The sequence below is a fragment of the Fonsecaea erecta genome, assembly GCF_001651985.1.
Source record: "Fonsecaea erecta strain CBS 125763 chromosome Unknown Scaff13, whole genome shotgun sequence".
In the NCBI taxonomy this organism is placed as follows: Eukaryota; Fungi; Ascomycota; class Eurotiomycetes; order Chaetothyriales; family Herpotrichiellaceae; genus Fonsecaea; species Fonsecaea erecta.
The window spans coordinates 872,137-893,858 of record NW_017387256.1 but is presented as its reverse complement, the minus strand read 5'-3'; the positions used below and the strand labels follow the sequence as shown (position 1 = coordinate 893,858).

The 21,722-nt window shown below is 53.6% G+C and overlaps 8 protein-coding genes across 8 annotated transcripts; 5 read left to right on the top strand and 3 right to left on the bottom strand.

The window, feature by feature from the left end:
• Window positions 1–1,417: 1,417 nt before the first annotated feature.
• AYL99_11209 (Alpha-xylosidase) lies at window positions 1,418–3,851 on the bottom strand (the record flags this gene model as incomplete). Its single annotated transcript, XM_018842715.1, has 2 exons — window positions 1,418–2,805; window positions 2,876–3,851. 2 exons carry the CDS (start codon window positions 3,849–3,851, stop codon window positions 1,418–1,420), a joined length of 2,364 nt encoding a protein of 787 aa, XP_018688128.1.
• Window positions 3,852–4,440: 589 nt separating this feature from the next.
• On the bottom strand, window positions 4,441–5,246 carry AYL99_11208 (hypothetical protein; the record flags this gene model as incomplete). The annotated part of the gene is made up of 2 exons (XM_018842714.1): window positions 4,441–5,014; window positions 5,074–5,246. The coding sequence occupies 2 exons, from the start codon at window positions 5,244–5,246 to the stop codon at window positions 4,441–4,443; spliced, it is 747 nt and encodes a 248-aa protein (XP_018688127.1).
• An 893-nt stretch (window positions 5,247–6,139) lies between these two features.
• On the top strand, window positions 6,140–6,964 carry AYL99_11207 (hypothetical protein; the record flags this gene model as incomplete). The annotated part of the gene is made up of 1 exon (XM_018842713.1): window positions 6,140–6,964. One exon carries the CDS (start codon window positions 6,140–6,142, stop codon window positions 6,962–6,964), a length of 825 nt encoding a protein of 274 aa, XP_018688126.1.
• A 2,289-nt stretch (window positions 6,965–9,253) lies between these two features.
• On the top strand, window positions 9,254–12,351 carry AYL99_11206 (hypothetical protein; the record flags this gene model as incomplete). The annotated part of the gene is made up of 3 exons (XM_018842712.1): window positions 9,254–9,348; window positions 9,401–10,208; window positions 11,533–12,351. The coding sequence occupies 3 exons, from the start codon at window positions 9,254–9,256 to the stop codon at window positions 12,349–12,351; spliced, it is 1,722 nt and encodes a 573-aa protein (XP_018688125.1).
• A 396-nt stretch (window positions 12,352–12,747) lies between these two features.
• On the top strand, window positions 12,748–14,605 carry AYL99_11205 (hypothetical protein; the record flags this gene model as incomplete). Its single annotated transcript, XM_018842711.1, has 5 exons — window positions 12,748–13,219; window positions 13,292–13,376; window positions 13,435–13,927; window positions 14,031–14,448; window positions 14,511–14,605. The coding sequence occupies 5 exons, from the start codon at window positions 12,748–12,750 to the stop codon at window positions 14,603–14,605; spliced, it is 1,563 nt and encodes a 520-aa protein (XP_018688124.1).
• Window positions 14,606–15,546: 941 nt separating this feature from the next.
• AYL99_11204 (hypothetical protein) lies at window positions 15,547–16,059 on the top strand (the record flags this gene model as incomplete). The annotated part of the gene is made up of 1 exon (XM_018842710.1): window positions 15,547–16,059. One exon carries the CDS (start codon window positions 15,547–15,549, stop codon window positions 16,057–16,059), a length of 513 nt encoding a protein of 170 aa, XP_018688123.1.
• A 711-nt stretch (window positions 16,060–16,770) lies between these two features.
• On the bottom strand, window positions 16,771–17,704 carry AYL99_11203 (hypothetical protein; the record flags this gene model as incomplete). Its single annotated transcript, XM_018842709.1, has 2 exons — window positions 16,771–16,856; window positions 16,909–17,704. The coding sequence occupies 2 exons, from the start codon at window positions 17,702–17,704 to the stop codon at window positions 16,771–16,773; spliced, it is 882 nt and encodes a 293-aa protein (XP_018688122.1).
• A 1,747-nt stretch (window positions 17,705–19,451) lies between these two features.
• Window positions 19,452–21,374, top strand: AYL99_11202 (hypothetical protein; the record flags this gene model as incomplete). Its single annotated transcript, XM_018842708.1, has 1 exon — window positions 19,452–21,374. One exon carries the CDS (start codon window positions 19,452–19,454, stop codon window positions 21,372–21,374), a length of 1,923 nt encoding a protein of 640 aa, XP_018688121.1.
• Window positions 21,375–21,722: the final 348 nt, after the last annotated feature.

Below are 21,722 nucleotides of genomic sequence, written 5' to 3'. Positions count from 1 at the left end.
CATCGATATACAGTACACTATAGATAGGTACTCGGCAGAGCGAATGATGCTGATGGGTCGGTGAAAGGTAACTCCGTGGGGGGCTTTTCTGCCCGTTTCTGTCCGTGTCGTTTCCATCTATCACTTGATCGTTCATTTGTAGTTCGAGGCGTCAACCTGGGACGGGACGACTAACCGGAAGCAGGGGGGGAGGGAACAGGAGAGACACCAGGCAACATACTCCAGGCAATTCGAAAATCGTGCTACGTGCTGTGAGGTGTACATCGGGCTCCAAATCTCGCATGGAGCAACCCCCTTTCACCCAGCTGGTTGGGGAGAATGAGTGGTGAAATGACTCCGTGGTTCGGAATACACAATATTCTCTGTCCGTGGGATTTTCGAGGATCATCGGCAACAGCAAGATGGTGCCTGTTACCAGTATCAACATCCCGTCTCGAGCCGACTCGCGTCACACATCGATTCTACAGGACACCCCCGGCAGAATTGCTTCATGATGGTGCCCGAAGCTGTCTTTTTCATGTTCGGACTACGATCTCCTTGGAGGCATTGATAGACCCGGCCTTTCTCAACTATCGCGTCGAGGAGAAACGTAAGGACCGTCTTCAATGTCAACGAGGACCAAATCACAGCACAGCGCTAATCAGGTGCAAGCATAAACTGTCAGATCCCTCCGGCAACTGATGTGCCGAGGGTTCGAAATATGCGAGCTCTCCCTTTATTCCTCCGTCCAGAGCGTCCATCAGGTCCAAGTCCAGAATAAAGAGCCTCGAGAGCTCAAGGCCCAAAAGAATCCAAACACCAGAGTATCAAAGGAGGCTTCTCGAGCGGACTAACATTGACTGGTCTGAGAAGGTCGCTCTGACCCACATCCAGTGGCCACATGTCAGGGCGAGACCACGAAGGACGGATTCGGAGTGTCCATGAATGACTGACGTCGAGAAAATTTCACCCCTTCAAAAAAAGAAAAGGAGATCTTTCCGCTTGATAACACACTTGGGATACATTTTCCAGGTAACGCAAGACTTGTAGATTGATACTGATCGGTTCTCTCCACCTGTCAATAAAACAAGCCATTTCAACCCGCCAGGTTCGCTTCTTTGCGCGGGGACAGAGCCAGTGGAGCCAGGACGTAGTGGTCTCAACAGCCCTCGTCCTAATACCAGACAGCCTCGGAGAGGAGAGGCTAGTAACCAGTCTTTGAAATACCGTCTCAACTACGTTGGTGGGTATGCACTATACCTACAGTATGTATTATATTGGAAAGAAGCTAGTCCCTATAATGCAAGACGCTAACCCGACGTCGATTCAGGTGGGCCTTGTCCTCACCGTGCATTTACAGTATCTCGTACTTGTAGACGTTGTCAGAGAGATGGCTCAAATAGGTCCTTCGTATGAGTCTATGGGTCTATCTCTATCTCTAGGCTTTTCTGGACATATCCACCACTCGGACGCCGTCAATCCCCTTGACCACCAATTCCTCGTCGACGGTAAACGTCTTGGCCACCCGGGCCACATCCCCCGCTTCGACCAGCTCGACCACCTTCTCCCCATGCAGGGGGCCGTTGACCAGGACCTGCAGACCCTTCGTGACGTCGCCGTCCGGTGCGTTCAAGGTCGGGTTGAGCGGGACCACGGCCCCTGGTCGCACGAGGAGAGGCAGCGTGTCGAACCCGTGCACCTCGGTGTACCAGTGGCCTTCTTCGTAGGTCTTGCCGTGGTCGAAGAAGCTCCTCCACTTGGCTTGGCCTGTGGGTTCGACGCCGGCGGTGTTGGTGTTGTCTGTCCGAGAAGAAGAAGAAAAGGGAACGTAAAAGGTCACTTCTCCGTCCTTGTCAAAGACCGGGGCCACCAACAGGTCGGCGCCCAGCATGTACTGCGTGTCTATGTTCCACACATTCATGTCGGACCCGCCGAACTCGAGCAACATGGCGCGCATGACGGGCGTGCCGCGGCGGTGGCCCTCGAGCGCCGCGCGTAGCAGGTACGGCATCAGGGCCAGCTTGCGCTCGACACTGTCCTTTAATACCCTGCTGCACGCGGCGTCCTCGCCCGGGTATTTCTCGCCGTCGTAGATCCACGGCACGCGGTAGCTCGAGCTGCCGTGCAGCCGCGAGTGGCTGCCCAGCAGGCCGAACTGCACCCACCGCTTGTACAGCGCCGGGTCGGGCAGGCCCTCGAAGCCGCCGATGTCGTGCGCCCAGAACGCGAATCCGGACAGGGCCAGCGACAGCCCGCCCCGCAGCGTCTCGGCCATGGCCTCGAACGTGCTCTCGCAGTCACCGCCCCAGTGCACGGGGAACTGCTGCGCGCCGGCCGTGGCGGATCGCGCAAACAGACACGGTTGCGCCGCCGGCACCTGCATGTCCATCATCGCCTCGTACACGACCTTGTTGTACAGGTACGCGTAGAAATTGTGCATGCGGACGCTGTCGCTACCGTCGTGGTACGTGACCTGGTGCGGGAGGAACGGGATGCGTTCGCCAAAGTCGGTTTTGAAGCTGTCGACGCCCATGACCATCAGCCGCCGCAGGTGCGACGCGTACCACGCCCGCGCCGCCGGGTTGGTGAAGTCCACCACGGCCATGCCGGCCTGCCAGTTGTCCCACTGCCACACGGTCGGCCGCGGCGTGTCGGCGCGCATGATGAAGTAGCCGTGCTTCTTCCCCTCGAGGAAGAGCGGCGACGCCTGTGCAATGTACGGGTTAATCCAGACGCAGATCTTCATGCCGCGCGCTTTCAAGCGGCGCAGGTAGCCCTGGGCGTCGGGGAAGTTATCGTCGTCGAACTGGAAGTCGCACCATTGGACTATATGCCACGCGGTGAGTTTGTGTGTTCGGGCAGGGAGTGAGCAACGGGGCAAGGGGCAACAACATACAGGATTTCATCCAGAAACAGTCGAAGTGAAAGACACTCAGGGGGATCTCGCGCTCTTTGAAGCCCTCCAGGAACGACGTGACCGTCTGCTCGTCGTACGAGGTCGTGAACGAGGTCGTCAGCCAGAGCCCGTAGGACCAGGCTGGAGGCAAGCCCGGACGCCCCGTCAAGGCGGTGTATCGATCCAGGATCTCCTTGGGCGACGGGCCCGCGATGACCATGTACTCGAGGGTCTCGGCGTGCACGGCGATGTTGACACGCGTGGTCCGCTCCGACTGGATCTCCAGCATGACCTTGGCCGGGGAATTGATGAAGACGCCGTAGCCGCGGCTGGACAGGTAGAAGGGCACGTTCTTGTACGTCAGCTCGGAGCTGGTGCCGCCGTCCTCGTTCCACACGTCGACCGTCTGGCCGTTCTTGACGAAGGCCCCGAACCGCTCCCCGAGCCCATAGATCTTCTCGTGCACCGAGAGGTCGAGCTCGAGGAGCATGTAGTTGTCCGCCTGCGCGTACATGCCCTCGGCGATCCGGTAGCGGGGCGTGTCCGAGCACGACACCACCGCGATCGACCGGACGGAGTGGCCAGTGAGTTTCTTGGAGTGGCACGAGTACGTGAAGCCCAACTCGTTGGGGGCCGTGTTGACAGACAAGTCCAGCGGTCCGCTCGCATAATCCAGCGATCGCTCTTGAGAGAGGATCTTTGGTTTTCGCGGCGCCTCGAATAGAGGGAAATGGGGTCCGCGATCCTCCTCGCCGGTCCAATGCGAGAAGCTGGCGGCAATGACCCCTTCCAGCGGCGTGCGAAGCCGCGCAGACACGGTGCCGGCGTTGAGCGTGTCGCCCCGGCTTCTCTGCGGCTTCGTGAGCAGGAGGTCGACGGCGTTGTCGTCGTTGTTGATACGGAGCCGCTCTACGTTGCCCATCCAATTGAAACACACCCCCGACCGCGTCCGCCACATGCCCTCTGTGAACTTCATGTTGCTGACGGTGGCTTGACTCTCGAGGGCGCCGGGGCTCGACAAGACAACGGGAACGGATTTGTAGATGCCTCTCTGATCTTCCCAGCGAACGAGGCTTTTCAAGTATTTCCTAATGCTGCCATCGAAAGCACGTGAAGCAGTCGACGGCCTCCGTCAGAGAGACACTGCACTTCCTCCGAGCCATCACATGAATAGTTAGTTGGTTAACCAGAAGACGTCTTCCCCAGAACGTCAAAGTCGCGGTGGCTGATCCACAATGGATAAAGTCCGGAGGAGGAATGAACTTGGTAAAGTCGCCATTAGAAGGAGCCATCTTGGCAGATGTTTTGGGTAATCTTCGGCCTCGCTGGCCCGTTGCCCAGGCCATTTAGGCAGAATCCCATGTTTGACCTTGGGAGTAAGCCCAAGAGAGAAAGGAACAAGTGCGGGACAGCAGCAGCTAAGTAAGTGGCCAGCATTATGTCTAAGTTTTTCTCTCTTAGAATAAAGTATGTTGTCTATCTGTCCTATTGAGCAAGTATCTGGCCCTTCAGTCTTACCTATGTGTCTTGAAGAGTGGACCGATTAGCCCCGGGGGAACCCACGCTCAATCATTCTTCTCCATATAGGGCAGACACGCCTCGTAAACCTCTCCGTAACCGGGATACTTGAGATATCGCTGAAATACGCCCTCGTCGACCATCCTCGCGCTCTGGAGCGCCCCCGCGATGAAGAAGTCGGTGTAGCTCGGCCGGGCGCCCAGCACGAAGGGACCCGCGGCCTTGTTCGTCTGAATCAGTTCGCCCACGGCGCGCATGCCGTCGCTCGCCGCGTCCCAGCTTGCGTCTTCCTTCTCTTGGTCCAGCAGGTCCTCGAGGGGATGGCCCAGCACGGCCTCGCGGGGGCGGCGGAAGAACTCCTGCGCGCGGGGCGACAAGATCCGAATTTCGCGCGGCGTGATCGATGCGCGGAGGACGGCGCCGCTCACAGCACGGGCTTTGGTCTCGATCTCGCGGCCCAGCTCCGACGTCAGTGGCACCGGAGGATCCGGATAGGTCGACTCGAGGAACCGCGAGATGGGCGCCGAATCCATCATGTACGTGTTGGTCGGGACGTGATGTATGGCAGGCACCGTATATTTATTCGGCGCTCCCGAAGGTGAGATACTGGGTGTTAGGCCCCTTTATTCATGGATCAGGTAAGGAAGACTCTTTGATGGATGAACAGGACATCAACTTACAGCCCCTTCAGTGTGGGCTCGATGTCCGGAAACTCAAGGAAGACGGTCCTGTAGGGGATATGCTTGTAATTGAGCATCAGGCGGATGCGCCAGACGACGGGCGAGAAGCAGACGTTCTTGGTGCAGGCCAGGTCATAGAGGATGATCTCGGGCTCTGCTTGGACGGCGGCCATGCTGTTGCTCGTCGGTGGCTCTGGCGTGGACTTGTTTGGAGAAGTCAAAGCACAGTTGCAGGTCTGTTGAATGGGTGGATTGAGAGAGATTGAGGAAGTATGCTCGATGATACTCAGGAGCCAGGCAGGAATGCCGACGAATACTCGCGAGTATTTGAGTCAATGCCACCGGCGCCAGGCAGCAGTTTGAGGATGGAAAAGTGGGCTGGAAGTAGCTACATCCACATTAGCCTCTGGGATGAGGGGCTCCGTTTCAGGGAACGAGGGAACGTGGCAAACAGTGGCCTCGTAAGAAGAGTATTTGACGTCTTTATTGTTCAGGGGACATGTTCTTCTGCATGAGACGAGTATACAAGGCATTCTATGCCATATGAGGTACCCGAAGGACTATGGCCATAACCTAAGGAAGAAGGTGGGGCGAGAGGGAAACCCTCTTCTAGGAAGGTCTAGCGAACAGCACTTCGACAATTTAGTGGCCCAATGCCCCCACACTATTACACAGCTGGGAAAGTGTAGCGAGTGACTCTCCCGAGTTCGGCGTGTGTTCTCCCGGCGACTTTCATACAATACTGTAGATCACAGTCGTAGGACTACTCCGATCTCCAACCCCGCATTGAACCTGATGCAGAATCATCCAAAATGGTTTACATGCGGTGGACATGGGACGGTGGCGCCGGCAAAACAGCCTGTGCCCCGTCGAACGCCAAACCGGAATACAATCAGACGCGAATATAGGCCTGGCATCATCCCACATTTAACCATTGACTCGATTTTTACGACTCTTTCTTATTGCTTGTTTGTGGCTTTGCGACCCATGCAACTTACGTGATCCAGAGACGCGACATTCCACTCTTTTCTCCGTCTTCTTTTGGATTGATCGACTCTGTCCAACCATGTCTATGTCAATCGAGGAATGCGCCCCTTTTCGGCCTGCAAAGCCCGCTCCCCCCACGCCCGAGAATGTCTTTGAGCAACTCTCCATGAAGGGTCGGCTGGTGTGCATCACCGGCGCCTCCGACGGCATCGGATGGGCGGTGGCTGAAGCCATGGCCGAGGCCGGCGCTAACCTTGCCCTGTGGTACAACACCAACGACGCCGCCCGGTCCAAGGGCGCACAGCTGGCGGCGAAACACGGCGTCACGGTCAAGGCCTACCAGGTCGAAGTGTCGGACCCGTCGCGCGTGCAGCAGGCCGTCGAGGAGGTGGCCGGGGACTTTGGCCGTCTCGACGTCTTCGTGGCCAACGCCGGCGTGGCCATCTCCAAACCGATCCTCGAGCAGACGGTGGAGGAGTACCGCAAGCAGATGGCGGTCAACGTGGACGGCGTGTTCTTCTGCGCCAAGTACGCCGGCGAGGTCTTCAAGCGTCAGGGCCGGGGTAATCTGATCATCACGTCCAGCATGTCAGCCCACATCGTCAACGTGCCGCTGGACCAGCCCGTCTACAACTCCACCAAGGCCGCCGTGACGCACCTGGGCAAGAGCCTGGCCCGCGAGTGGCGCGACTTTGCGCGCGTCAACGTCGTGAGTCCCGGCTTCATCCACACCAAGATGGGCGCCCCGCCGCCGAGCGCCAACGAGGCGAACCGCATGGCCGTGCTGGGCCGCCAGGGCGAGGTCCGCGAACTCAAAGGCCTTTACCTGTATCTGGCCAGCGACGCGTCGAGCTTCCAGACCGGAAGCGACGTCCTCATCGACGGAGGCTACACCTTACCCTGAAATCACTGAGATATGATAAAACTCGTGGAAGGAAATAGGCTGAACTCGGCCATACGCAGAGAAGAAGAGGCATATGGACCTCGCGAGCCTTTTGGCAAAATAGTTTGTTAGATTTCGTAAAGGGAATCAAGACGCAATTGGCTGTCGCGAGGACCAGTCCTGCCATGGCTTTTTCCATTTACATGATACAAGTAGGACATCACCCCTACGAGTCCCTCATGAAAAAGAAAACATTTGCCCGTATAACAGGGAAATTTACTCTAGACAACGCCATTTCGGCAGAAATACGGCCACCACTGTCACCGAAATCTCCTTCCGTACGCGACGGTGAGTAACGTTGTGTTTGCTCCTCGACTCGGTTCTGGCCTCGGGCTGTTGTGGGCTGGATCTGTGACTCCTCCGCCAATTGTCGGCTGGATGTGGGCTGGACACAAATTTTGCTGGTATTATGGTCAATTGCTTGAAGCCAACCGATTTGCGAAGGCATATACGAGAGCAATGCATCCCTCTCTCCTAGAGCGGGCTGCTGTCAACTGATGTGTACCGGCCTTCGAGTGCCTGTACATTGATAGAGCAGCCTTCACAACGTTGGTGATTCTTCCCGCCGTCTCTACGTCCTGACCTGTTCGCGTCGACCAAGGACATCGTTCTGCTCCTCCTACACCGGTAATGGGGCTAGCCTTGTCCTTCAGTCAACCTCATCCACAAGATATTGTTAGTATTCAACGTTCAGCTGCTATACCATGCGTAGCGCAATGGTATCTTACTCAATCACGATCGAAGATGCTTTCAAAAGGATCAAATGTCTTTCTTCGGAACAAGTGGCGGCTCACGCTACCAATCACATATTTGCAGGTGCATGGCGTACAAATACGTCGTTTTGCATCCTTTGATCCTTTCTCGCTTGCTCCGGGGCCAGAACCACCGTGGAAATTTCAGTGATAAGGCCCAGCTAGACGCTCAGAAGCAGTCATGAGCATAAAACCCAGGTCGCAATTCAAGATACATAGGGGGCTATAGCATTGCGACCAACCACAACGGGGCGTCTTCCCTGGCGCCAGTCATCCTTCGCTCCCGTCGACAACGTTTACAAGGCTGTTGAATTGACAGGGATGAAAAGAAGATACCGTAAACAGAGGCGAAATTCAAATTGCCTACAGAGTGTGATTACTCGCCCATTATGGTCTTTACATCAGCCTCGATGTAAAAATAGTGGCATAGCCATGCACCTACCAGCCGTGAAGCGCCCTGCCGACCTATTTACACGGATGTTATGCAGAGTCCCAGCCCGATGACCCGCCCCTCCAAACCCCGTGCATTGCGAATACTGCAGATATGTTAATCTTCATCTGCAGTCGTGTTAATGGCACAGATGGCGCTTCAACTGAACCTTGACAAGGTTGTCCAATCGGAGATGTATTTATATGCTGGTCGCAAAAGGGCCTGACAATTGAAACGACAGCAGGCACCGTCCGTGGTCCTTTGACCCCACTTTCCTGCTGAGTCCATCGCTCACTGTAGTTTGATGTTACAAAGATTTCAGCCTCTTGGACTGAGGACTGTGTAAGACCTGGCTCAGAGGACATGGGGTTATTGCTTTGTTTGCGCAGGAACAATGTTGTTCCTCCCGACATCTCGTACCGAATGTGTTCGGTATGACGTCCGTGCATCCTTGTTCAACAGTGTATAGACCTTCTTCCTGGCGACGGGACCATCCGTAGCTAGTGATTTAGACGGCTAAAAAGGGGTTTCAGAGTCTACCCCAATGACCCTACGAAGAGCCATCCAGGGGTCAGAAACCTGTGCATGTGGTTATGGTATTGCAGCTTCTGCCCCCACCCCAGTGCCGCCCCATAGGTTTGACGTCTCCAATGGCCGTGTGATTGGGGACTTTTATTAGTTCGTGCACCATTTAGCGCCTCCACAGCGCTAGGCTTGATGTTGAGGTAACATGCACCCAAAAATGGCGAGGACAATGGTCTTCCTTATAGCGATAAGTATTATACTTGCAGCACCATGTGCGACTCCATCCTGCTCCGTACGATTCATCTTTTGCCTCTGCATCTAGAACAACATCTTTTCCAGCATGCCCCGAGGAATATAAGCCCACAAGGTGATGGATCTGCAAGTGGCGGATATTGGGGAGAGAAAGTAATGCTTCCATCTTCAAGTCAGAACTCTCTCGAGCTAACGAGAGAGAAGGGCTATTAGCGTCAAGGACCCCGAGAGCCGAATTGAAGGACATTTCAAGCTTCTACGGTAAGACGAGGCACACAGCTTGGGTGCATCATGGGCCAATCGATCGACAGACAGACTGTGGAAGAGTGTTTCAGGAGTCGTTCAGAGAAGCCGGTCGACGCAGTCGCTCGTGAAGCGAAACTACGGTGCGTGTTATTCGACTTCATGGAACAATAAGATTCCCTGACATCTTCCCAGCCCTCTCTCTTCTCAACATCTACCCCCTCCGTCATCTCCCATATCTTCTTGCCACACTCGAGTGCTCGAGTCAGAATGCGAAGCTGGAAAGGTTTCCGAGAGTGAGAACTCGGCCTATCAAGCATTGCTGGGAGACGACAGCGTTTCGACCTGTGACATTGACCACGCCCGTGAAATAATTGACGAAATGAATCGGTTTTGGAAGTCCGAAGCCGGGCCGGCAGTGTGTTTTCGAGATCAACTCGGAGTGTGGTCCGATTTTCGGGAGTTGCAAGAGGACATCCGCAAGGGTGACCTCGATTGGACCTCATATGAGCGAGAGGTGTTTCGCATTCTTGAAGACGCCGGTGATGTTGGGAAGTTGCGACTGCGCCAAGACAGAAAGCTTCAAAGCCGGCTGGAAGACTGGTGTGAGTTCCGGCACTTCTGCCATGAAAGACTTAAATACCTCGTGAGTGATCTTGTGGCCGCAGAGCAGGAGTTTGTGCAAGCCCAAAGCGAACTTCACAGCACTAGGCCTGGAGCCGGAGAGGTTCCTCCCAGGGTTGGCGGACCCAGTTGGGCGTACACGGAAGAGGCCGAGGGGAAGAGGAAAGACAACGAAGGTGAAATAGAGACAGCAAACCAAAGACTTGAGCAGCTCGCCTACGCTGAGCAAAGGCAGACCAGACGCAAAGCGGCGCTTCTAAAGGATGCTCAGGAGAGGCTTGACGAATCCCAAAAAGTGTTGAACCTTCTATTCCGCCTCAGCGGAGCCAGGAGGCGCTTTCGAACAGCACAACGGGACGAAAAGGGGTGGTCCACCTTTGTGAGATGGATAGATGAACAGGTGCCCTTGATTGCAGCAGAATGTGGATATTGTCTCAGTCCTGCGGTAGCAACGGCTCCAGAGACCGAAAATCACGAAGGTGAACGGCCAAAGAAGCCCAGAAAATCGACATCCAACGATCGATCCGGTACCAAGGCGAAATCAGAAAGGCAGAATTCTCTGTCTCCGTCAGACCGGCTCCCAAGGCACCTCAACAGGCGAAAGGAGAACAGTTCGGAAGCGAAAGGGTCACGAAGCTCCGGCCAGACTACCCAACTCCGAAGAAGCAAAAGACTTCCTTCTGTTGCACATCAATTGTCGGTAATAACATCAACGAAGCTGCTTGAACAGGTTATTCGTTGAACCGTGGTCTGTGAAATACGATAGTGCAGTGGCGGTCCTTTGGTCCCTGCGAGGATGGAAGTGCCTTTTCAAGGATTTACGCTCTTGTTGGCGTGAGCGATGTGCTCTTGAATATGTTGGAAGCTTTGTCTTTTGGAAAGTATCATGTCCATGATACTCTGTATTATTTTGTTGAAATATCCGACGGGATAGCATGTACTACTACTGCCATCTCCTCTTTCATGAGATTTATGTGTTACGTATCGGAAATTGGTATAGCAGCACCTTGTGTGAATATATCAGAGTGTATCACATCTGTGGAGGAACGTAAAGAGGCCAACAATTTCACGGACCAACAACTTTGGGCGACAGCTGTTGCCCTAACCCTATTGGGAAGGTTAGCCGACTAAGTGACACTGCGCCACTGCCTGCCGCAGGACGCGCTAGCGCGCTAGCGTGCAACTACTAGATAGATCTTTTCTGGTCACACAGAAAACTGATAATACAACCAAGTAGTCCCACAGGTTATGAGCGCCTAAACGCTTGATTGCGCGTTGCTACTTCATCGTTTGGTTCATGCTAGGTCATCCTTTCCTGGCTATCTAGCAGGAATAACCTATCCTTCGTTTGTGGCGGATTTGTGGTTGTGCGGCGAGGGGGTCCTGAACGGAACCTCGCAGGCAGCGAAAACAACACAAATCGCGACCCTTTCACCACAGGCAATTCTATCACGAATCTGCCTATTTATCCATCAATTCTTGGACAGGCTAACACCGCGGGGTTTGTAACTGTTCCAACCTGATTGAATTGATCACTGGCCGAGCGCCAATCGGTCGTCGAATCGGACGAAAACTTTCCTACCTCCGACCCTAATATCGTGCCGAGCCGAACAGTTCCACAACGCCACAGAAAAGGTGGAACAACAGTCAAAATGGGGGGGCAAGGGTTCCAGAATAGAAACAAAAATCGCCTGATTCTACAGGGTAAATCCAATTATGCAGTATGGCTACCTGCATGCGAGATGGAACTGCGGGCACAGGAGTGCTATGGTGCAGTATCTCGTCCCCCAGTTGTCGATCCTCACACCCTAAACACACTGGAACGAGCGGCTAGGATAGCAGACTGGTTGGCGACCAGAGAGACTCGACCAAAAGAGGGCTTTTCAGAGGACGTGCTGATGGCTAACTATGGACAATGGCGAGCGTTAGAGGATGCGAAGTTCGAGAAATGGGAAGACTTGAACTCGAAGGCACAGAGTGTCATTTACAACCTCTGCGCGAATCACGTTAAGCCATTGATTGTGCATGAAAAGACTGCAAGAGATATACTTGCAAAGCTCAAACAGGCTTACGAGCAACAAGGTCTTGCGGCGATCTATCAACAGACAATCCTGGTCAACAGTTACTCGCTCAAACAGTTCAATACTCTGGAGGAATATGTGAACAAATTGAGGTCGAATCGGTCTAGCTTTGACGCATTGAGACACCAGTTTAATGACGACTTTTGGGTGTCAGTCTTCCTAAATGGATTAGGTGAAGACTATGAATTGGTGGTGTCACAGATCCTCGACACACCTGCGAATACAGTGGCTTTTGATGACGCTGTTCAGAAGGTCTTCCGACACGACATGAGGAAGGTCACTCAAACCACTGGTAATGGTCAATCGAATCAGGCAAATGCCTTCAAGGCTCAGGGCCAGGCTAAGGCCAAAACTGGCAACAAACAAAATAAGAATGCCAATAACAACAATGGTCAAAACAAGAACAAGGACTCAGAGAAATGGGAATGTCACTTTGTGTGAGGAATTACGTCGCTTGCTGACCTGACAAATTTGATCAAGAGGACAGCCGTGTGTCAGCCTTACGCTGGACCCATCTCTCGAAAACGTTTACTCGAAATACCTCGTAGGTGGCGAGGACCCACCTGAATAGCGAGTTAGCATCCTGCATTATACCTAATGGGGTATGTAATTCGATCTTAATACAAGGTCATACCTGAAGAAGCAAGCTGAGCCTGGTTCGGGCTGAGACTGCGAGTGTCCAAAATGGACGAGTTCTTATTCAGGCTGCTTCTTGTTTTTTGGCTCTTTTGTCCTACTCCTACTTAAATGTCAATGTTCCGCTGGTGATCCCTCTGTTCTTCCACACAAATCACCAAAGCTTTTCGGAGGATATCTCGACTTACACTGGCAGCCGATATGAAAAGTTTTCGACTTATTTTCGCATCTGTTCAGGCTGCATGCATCTTCACAACACGATCGCAAGCTGTTCCAACCCAGATCAAAGATGGAAAGGCGCTCCCGCCGTCCTTGGTCAACACCACCAGCGGGCAGTACATAGGACATCCAAGCAATAGTCACCCAGACGTGTTGGAGTTCCTCGGCATTCGCTACGCACAAGCCCCAACAAACGACTTGAGATTCGCTCCACCTGTTCCCTTCGTTTCTAGCCATGTCTTCAATGCCTCGACACAGCCCCCCGATTGTCCGTATGTGGTTCATAACTGGGGCACCGTTCCTGGCGAGTTATACTCCCACGCCGGGCGAATCATGAGTGAAGAGTCCGCCGACGCATACAACATTATGAGCGAAGACTGTCTATTCCTCAACCTCTGGGCCAAGACGTCAGGAGGCTCCAAGAAGCCGGTGTTGGTGTTCGTCTACGGGGGCGGTGAGTCGCACGAAAGTTCCATTGGGCTCAATGTCCACACAGAACACGACTGATTGTGGATCGTTCTTCCAGGGTTTGAACGCGGCTCCGTGAACAACCCAACTTACAACGGCGTGTATTTCGCCGAGCAGGAAGACGTTATTGTGGTTTCGTTCAAGTGAGTTGTCAACCATCGTGGAGACCAATTTCAAACCATCACTGACTATCGCCATAAGCTACCGCGTGAACATTTTTGGCTTCAGTGGTGCACCCGGAGCAAGCACCAATTTGGCCTTGCGTGACAGCAGACTGGCGCTGGAATGGGTCCGAGACAATATCGAGGCATTCGGGGGAGACCCCGAGCGCATCACCATGTTCGGTCAGTCGCAAGGAGCGTGGATCATTTCTTGGTACGCCTACGCTTTCCCGACCGACCCGATCGCAAACGCCTTCATCCAAGAGTCTGGATCGGCGTTTGCGGATCTCAGTTCTACAGAAGAGGAACGTGCAGCCACTTGGAGGAATGCTTCGAGTTCTATCGGCTGTGGTCAGGCGTCAGACTCAGTGCTGCTCGAATGTATGAGAAACCAGAGCGTGTCCGCCGTCCTGGGAGCTATGCTTTCCATTCCCCAGCAAGGCGTGGCTCCGACATTTGGGCCCCTGATTGACGAAGAGCTTGTCTTCTCTAATTACACGGAGAGGACGCTCTCAGGCGCATTTGCGCAAAAGGTCTGTTCTCTGCTTCCATGCTCCCCACAAACAAGAATCCCAAGTAGCATTTGGCACTTGCTTTCGACCTATCTCCCCGTCTGTCACTGACACGACCTGGCAGCCTTTTCTGATGGGCAGCAATAACAACGAAGCTGGGTTCTACGTCATGAGGTACGCGGGCAACGACCAGGTCACTCTGAGCGTGACCCAACAAGAAACCATCAGCTACGGGGAGTTCGTCTGCCCCATTGCCGCAGACGCGGCGGCGAAACGAGCCACTCCCTCCGAGTTGGTGCCCGTGTGGCGGTACGAGTATTTCGGCGACTGGCCCAACCTGCGTCTGTACCCTGGCAGCGCGGCTTACCACACCAGCGAGGTCTCAATGGTATTTGGCACGTCAGCCGATCTGACAGGAGAGCCGAATACACCACTGCAAGATGTCGTGTCTCGATACATGAGGCACGCGTGGGCGACTTTTGCCAGAGACCCAATGAATGGCCTACGTGAGCAGCTGGGCTGGCCGTTGTATAACAATTCAGGTATGGTGGATTGTCCCCTCTTTGGGTTCTCGCCGGAACAGTGCCTAACGACATCACTCCAGGTAGTACACTCGTTCGGCTTGGTTATGGAAATGAGACGAAGGCGTCATTTGTGAACCCGGCGGAATATGACGCGCCGTGCTCTGCCTTGTTATGATCTTCGAAAATGACTCAGGTGCGAACACCGGGATGCTGGAGTTTGGTATCGAAAAGGGACTTAGGAAGAGGTCAGGATTTATTGGCGAAGTATTGATACACGCTCCCAAAAACCATCTCATCTGAAATGACAGCGGACTTGTTGACAGAGATAACCTTTGTGTCCGGTCGCGGAGATATCGTTGATGATATCTTTGCCGATGCCAGAAACTAAGAGTGTCGGTGGTTCTGTGGGGTGATTGCAGGAGAACCTCGTCACAGTATTGCATAGATCTCCCATGGATACCCGGGTCTCCAGGCTCTGAGGCCTGCGTAGGCTTCGAAAGAATGCGTATAAGACTCAAACACTGGAGAGGTCTAGAAGAATATTGAGCCCCTTCATGCCGACTCATCCCCACCTTCAATGTATGGGAAGGAGAACGTGCTGCTCTATTAGACTTTTTCTTCGCAACAAATGGCTTACTATTCCTTAAGGTCTTTCATCTCCGTGGAGAGTCTAACTGGTGCCGTCACCAGGGCTGTCACAATTGCCAGGGGGTGGTCTGGACTTGTGAGCTTCCGAGAAGTAGAAGCGACTCGCAGAAGACGACAGCCAGTGTGTAGCATCGTCACGAAGTCTGGAAATCTTTTAGTTCCCCATTTCTCTTTCTTGTCATTTCTCCTCGCGATTCCTAAAGCCAAAGTCCAGAACAAGGTAGGAGTCGAGGAGGCCTAATACCTCAGGCTGCCGGATAAACCTCGGGAGTATACGGAGTACGAGGAGTATACGTACTTGTATTAGAAAGACCGTTTCCAACTTCTTCCGATTTGACTCTTTTGAATCAATACCAAACCACCATGCGGACACGGCCATGAATCCCTCACACGACTGGGGCCTTTGATTACCCTACCATAGCACAGTACCCTACCTCCGCATCCACCAGCCTCCCACCCGAAAACAAGATGACAACCTACGGCGGCGGCGTGCCTCTGTCCTACGTGACCCCCGAGTTCCCCGCGCTTTACTGGCCCGTTCACGCCAACCCGGGCGAGCCGCAGTACCTCTATTTCCTCGCCGACATCTACCGCTACACGCTGTACTGGACGCTGATCACTATGGTCGCCGCGCACGCGTGCGTCGCCGCCTGGGCTGTGCTCATGCAGTTCGCCTCGGCCGACCAGCGCCGCAAGTACCTCAACTCCCCGCAGGGCCGGGCACTCAGTGCGAAGAACAGGAAGCTGCTGGGGGACAATCCGATCGGCGAGACGCTGAGTTGGGTCTGGATCGTGCCCATCGTGTACATTGTCATTGGGGCGAGCGAGGCGTTGCTGGCTGGCAGCTTGGTGGGATTGGTGCTAGGCGCAGTCTACAATGCTGGGTACTTTGGGATGAGTACCTGGACGCCGTTGTTGTGGGGTGCGATCAATATGCTCGTGTTAGTCGTGAGCAGCTTCAGAATACAGGGTGGATTGTGAACAACAGGATACTTCTGAAGTCTACACATCTGCTTCTGCTCGATGCTTCGAACAGGAACAATCGCTCATCCATGACTGGCTTGATGCCGCCTCAAAACATACGAGGCGGGACGCATAGTCCATGGGGCTTTAGGTGACAAACCCATCGTCCACAAGGCCACAGTCTTGCCTATATGAAGCGTGTGCTGTCTTTGGAGGATAATCTGCTAGCCGGCATTGCACCTTCAAATGCCCTCGTCACATAATAGCGCATGGTATTCTGCAATGCCATGCCATAGCACACGAGAAGGACGATTCCCGGGTCCCAGAGATACTCAGCCTCCTTACTGGAAGGGGCATTAATGAAGAATGGACAATTCCCCCGAAGGCCAAGGGTCAATTGACATGATTAGGGCGTTTCTTTTAGCTGTGACGATCATCAGTAAAGGGCAGACATTGTCAGGGCAGACATTGTCTCGGCATGAAGCCTAAGTGGCTATCTGCAGAGGAGAAACCGATAGGTCAGAGACTGTCATAACGCCAATAAGGAAGATACTTGTCTCATTATAATTCTAAGCCTGGTTCCGTCCCGAACATCGCCCGTGGACGTCGCGGCTGAATCTGCAATTTGGCCATCCGGTCAGCGTTTGCCTCGTAAATCCCATGAACGCTCAAAACAAGCAAGATAGATACTGATGGCAGAGGCAAGTTCAAAATCCCCCCAAGTCGTCTTCAGTCGTCTTGGCTGCCCTGCTGGTAAATATGTCGCGTTCTCGCAGGATCTTTACGCATCTCATGGCCACTGCCAGTAAAGCCCACTAGACACGAGTCAGTAGCGTTTCCAATACCCAAAAGAAAAAGGGCACTCACCTCTAGCATTAACACTTTCGCCTGTGCGGAACATGCTTTCCTTCTTGTTCATTTTCCCAACCTTGCTCTTGGCCGCAAAATCTTGCCATTTTGACTTGCCGGCTTCCAGCTCCTTGTTGGCTTTGACTTTGCGAGGTATCTTCGCTGGTCGAATAGGCCCGTCGCTGACTTTGCTGGGCTCACGGCGGGCTTGTTGTGCCAGAGCGGGGTCGACGCTTGCTGCAGCCGAGATGACATTCGGATTCGATGGCGGAGACACAGGGGTGGATGATCCTGACATTCCATCAGCCTTACGCTTCCTGGCTTCATTGGTCAGCGGCTTGATGTCCTTCGCCTTGAGTGTTTCTGTGTTGCCGTAGTTTTTGAATGTTACAATATAGACTGGGTCACTGGATGAACCTGTGATGGACGTAATGCGCGCTGTATAGTATCCACCATCGCCGGATTTCCATCTCGCCGAGACTGTGTCGTTGACAGCGAAGGTCGTGGAACTGCTCGTCTCTTCCGACTCGACCTCTGGTTTCCGATAACCAGCCTGGTACGCGGGATGATTCTCTTTGGACCATTTTTCCTTCACCGGCGGCGTTGCAGGTTGTGCAGATGGAGCGGGTGCTGATGGAGGCTTTAGTTCTGCAATGGCAGATTCGGTGAGGGAAATGACTTCTTCAAGTTCTTGTCTGAGACTCTGCAACTCGCTATTGTCCGGGTCATTTTGCAGACTCAGCTGGACCGTCTCCAGTTGTAGCTTGTATTCCTTCACTTCGCCCTCAAGGGCCGCGACCTCTGCACTGCTCATGCTTTGAGAGGATCTGGGGAGAACGAAGCACGGTAGGGACACGAGGGAGAGACGGAGTGTTTGTGGCTGTAGTCTACAGGCACCGAAGAGGAGGACAATTTGTTTGAGGGCGGCTGGAAATGGTCTTGTGAAGCGTGATGTGCTGCAGTTTGATAATGGCAAGAGATGCAGGAGCCATTGCATGCGACATGCCAAGCCTTTTCGCCTGGACAGGCGGGAACGCAGGCGGAAACTACTACTACCTCATCCTGTCCTCCTCCTTCTCCTCCTCGAACTGATTCTTAGCCCCCATTCAATTCCTCCAGAGTGTGCCTCATTTTAGTCGCTCTGCCGCGGCTCTTCCAGTCGAGGACTCGAACACGTCAAGTCCCCAATCGGAGAGCTTGTCTCCCACAGCCTCAGGTGACAACCTACGGACGCCACGGATGGAGAGGAACGATGACGTCGACCTCAAGGAACACCACCACCGGCCAAAGTCAGAACTTAAACTGACACAACAGGGTGACTAGATACAGTATATGATGGCGCAAAAGGTACCATGCTGGACCCTTTGACCTCGTATCCCGACGAAGTAAATTTGCGCTCGAAGGCGCTGCGACAATTGGTGGACGGGCAGGATGACGGCTGGGAAGGCTGTTTGCGGTAGAGTGGCAGTGATCAGGCAGCATCGCTGATTCGCCGACATGGACGAACCGGTATTGGGATGGAGCACCGTGGATTGGCATGGATCGGTCGCGACTCGCTGCCGCTTAGAAATCAACTTGAGGACCACTCACACGCTGTCTGCTTTGCCTATTCCTGCTGGCATCTCCCGAGCATTCGCCACATCTGACCCCGGCCCAGCGCGTGGTTTTCCCTCATCTACGACCGAGAGAGTTTGTGAAGAAAAAATAGCCATTCTGCGGGAGGCCATTGTGGAGAGGCAAAGAGGCAATCCAAGGGGGGTATCCGTACCCGTATATCGCAGTCAATAGAGCACCCGATGGCCAGGCAGTCTCCAGACAAGATCCAGGCATGTACATCCCCCGGGATGCCCCCTCTAGTTAGGCGCTCCTACACCGTCCGGAGGTAGTTAGCGAGAATAATTTAGCGGTTTGGGGGCTTCCGGGTAAAGAGTATCACTAAACGGGGGGTACCTGAATGGGATCCCATAGGTGGTATCTCTTCCCCTTGGCAAGGTTCTTTGCTCACTTGCGTCTCTAACCACTGTAGACCTGACGCTACGGGGTCTGCGCCTTACATTCCACACAACCCTCCTCTCTTCTACCACCCAGAGCTCCGGATTGATCTCATCGCAGTTTACAATCTTCCTTTCCCTTCCTTTCCTTTTCGCTTTCCCACTGCCCCTAGCCACTTGCGTCCCATTTGTCCATTTCATATCGACATCCGCCGTTGCCATCATTGAGGCCTTTCTACCGAGTCAAACGCTACTTTTTCTGTGGGAGGCGCTGGCCCTGGTGCTTTGCCCGCCCCGCCTATTATTCGTTCCGACGACCTTCACCCTCCATCCCACCCTGCTTTCATCCCTCCATCCATTTTCCTCTCTCCTCCACGCCTTTTGTATCCAGTCTGCGACATTGGAGCCGCCTCTCGATACTGCCCATTGACGCAGTAGAAGGGGGCACCGCCTGGCACCTTCTGCAATTAGATCTTGTCTCCGCCTCTGTGCTGACGGTCTTGACCTGGCGTTGACGTAACCCAACAAATTGTCGTTCGAGGAACCTAGCAATTTATTTTCACCAAATCCATGTCGCGACGGTCTACGGAAGGTCTTTACCTTTCCTCAGAGCAGCAAGAGATTCTAATGGCGGCATTGAACGCGAACAACTCGCCCAAACAGTCGACGTCGAACACACAGAAGAATACCCCTCAGAATTTCAACTTCACGCCAAATATGTCCAGTGCTCCTGGGTCGGGGAACCTCGAATTCAGTGATGATAGTCCATTCCTGGACTTCGATCCCGATGCCGACTTTGGGGATGATTCGTTCGATTTTGATGAGAATAGTCGCATGATCGGTGAGATACCTGGAGAGCCGGCAGCCGCCGATCTACATGATAAGCGAAAAAGTGTCGACGGAAAAGATGAAGACGATGAAGGAGGAGGTAAAAGAAGAGAAGGCGAGGACAAGACGGCCAAAAAGCCTGGACGGAAGCCATTGACATCGGAGCCTACCTCGAAGCGCAAAGCTCAGAACCGCGCCGCCCAGCGAGCCTTTAGGGAGCGCAAGGAGAAGCACTTGAAAGATCTAGAAACCAAAGTGGAAGACCTGGAAAAAGCCTCGGAGTCGGCGAACCATGAGAATGGCCTGCTCCGAGCCCAGGTCGAGCGCTTGCAGGTCGAGTTGAAGGAATACCGCAAGCGCCTCTCGTGGATTAGCAGCAACGGCTTGAATAGGTCGCAGCCAGTCACAGCCGTCCAGAACCGCAATCCCAATGGTAATGACTTCCAGTTCGAGTTTCCCAAGTTTGGCGATCTCCCTCCAATGCCCTCGACGAAGCTGTTTGGAAAATCAAGTATTCAGAAGCAACAGGGCGGCAGTGTTGGCAGATCTCCCTCCGTTCCTACTCCAGGTGCAACCCCAAGCAGTCAAAATGCCGCCAGCCGTCGTTCCACGTCGGCATCGCAGAATCAACCCACTAGATACGGATCGATGAGCCAGTCGCCGATTGGCAACACATTTACTGCTTCTCCCCAGAGCCAGCAACAGGAGCAGCAGGGAAGTGTTGACAGTCTGTCTGGATTGTTTAGCCCGTCGATTCTGGAGGCCAGTCGTCACGCTAGTCTGGGAGGCTATTTCCCAAAATCTGCCGTCTCTGCCTACAATGTTACTAGTCAGAGTAACCGCGGCAGCCTTGACAATGGAGCCATGAACAGTATGCCGGGATTGTACTCGAACTCTAGCATTTCGAATTCCGACTCCCCGAGCTCATCGACTGAATCTCATAATGCCATATCATCCATTGGCACCTCTCCAGAGCCAAGCTTGAACTCTCCCGCAAACAAACTTACTGAGTACAATCTCAATCCTATCAGCGAAGAACATCAAGCTCCATTTGGTGGTAAGGACTATCTTTGCGATCAACTCCAGCTGGCCTGTGGCTGCGCGGAGGATCCAATTCCTCCGATTTTGAAAATGTCTAACGAAAACCCGTTAGGCTATGTCAATGAACCGGGCTTCGACGTCAATGGCATTAACTGGCTTGCCCAACAAAATAACAACACCTTCGACCCGATCTTGTTCGGCGATTATCGCGAGGCGCAAGACAATATCCTGTCGCAAGACTTTGGAGCATTCTTTAATGATGCCTATCCTCTTCCGGATCTTGGTAGCCCTCTCCACAACTATAGCGACGTGGCGCCGGAATCTGTGCCAAAGATCGACCTCCTGAAACAGGTCGACGAGGCCCAGAATGGCAACGAGGAAGTTGTTCCCGACAACGAGAAACCTATGACCTGCAATAAGATTTGGTCGGTGACTCCTCCACTAGATTTGAGCGAAGATTCTAACGTCACACACAGGGATCGACTGCAATCAATGGAGAAATTCCGAAATGGCGAGATTGACATTGACAACCTGTGTAGCGAGCTCCGAGCAAAGGCCAAGTGCTCTGAAGGAGGCGCCGTCGTCGATAAGAAAGACGTCGAGAAGATCTTGGGCTCCGCCTAAAACACGAACCAGAATGCTCGCCTGAGGCCTTGGGTTGTACTCAAGTACGATCGTTCGGACATATCATGGGAGGAGCAGGAGGAAGGTATATTATACCATCAAAAATGGATGACTTTAGGGTATACCTGGCCCGCATGTGTGCTATGAAGCTACCAAGGGAATGATGCCATTTGGAGTTGTGGTTGTCGAGGGCAAGGTTTGACTCATTTACATGTAACAACGTCTGGCCGCCAGCTCTTGCGATGTTGGCGGGAACCCTTCATTCACAGACTTCCCGCACAAGCTGTGTGGAAGATGTAGCAGCAGCAACAATGTCACCTACCTCAGATACTAAACAGATTCTGCCTG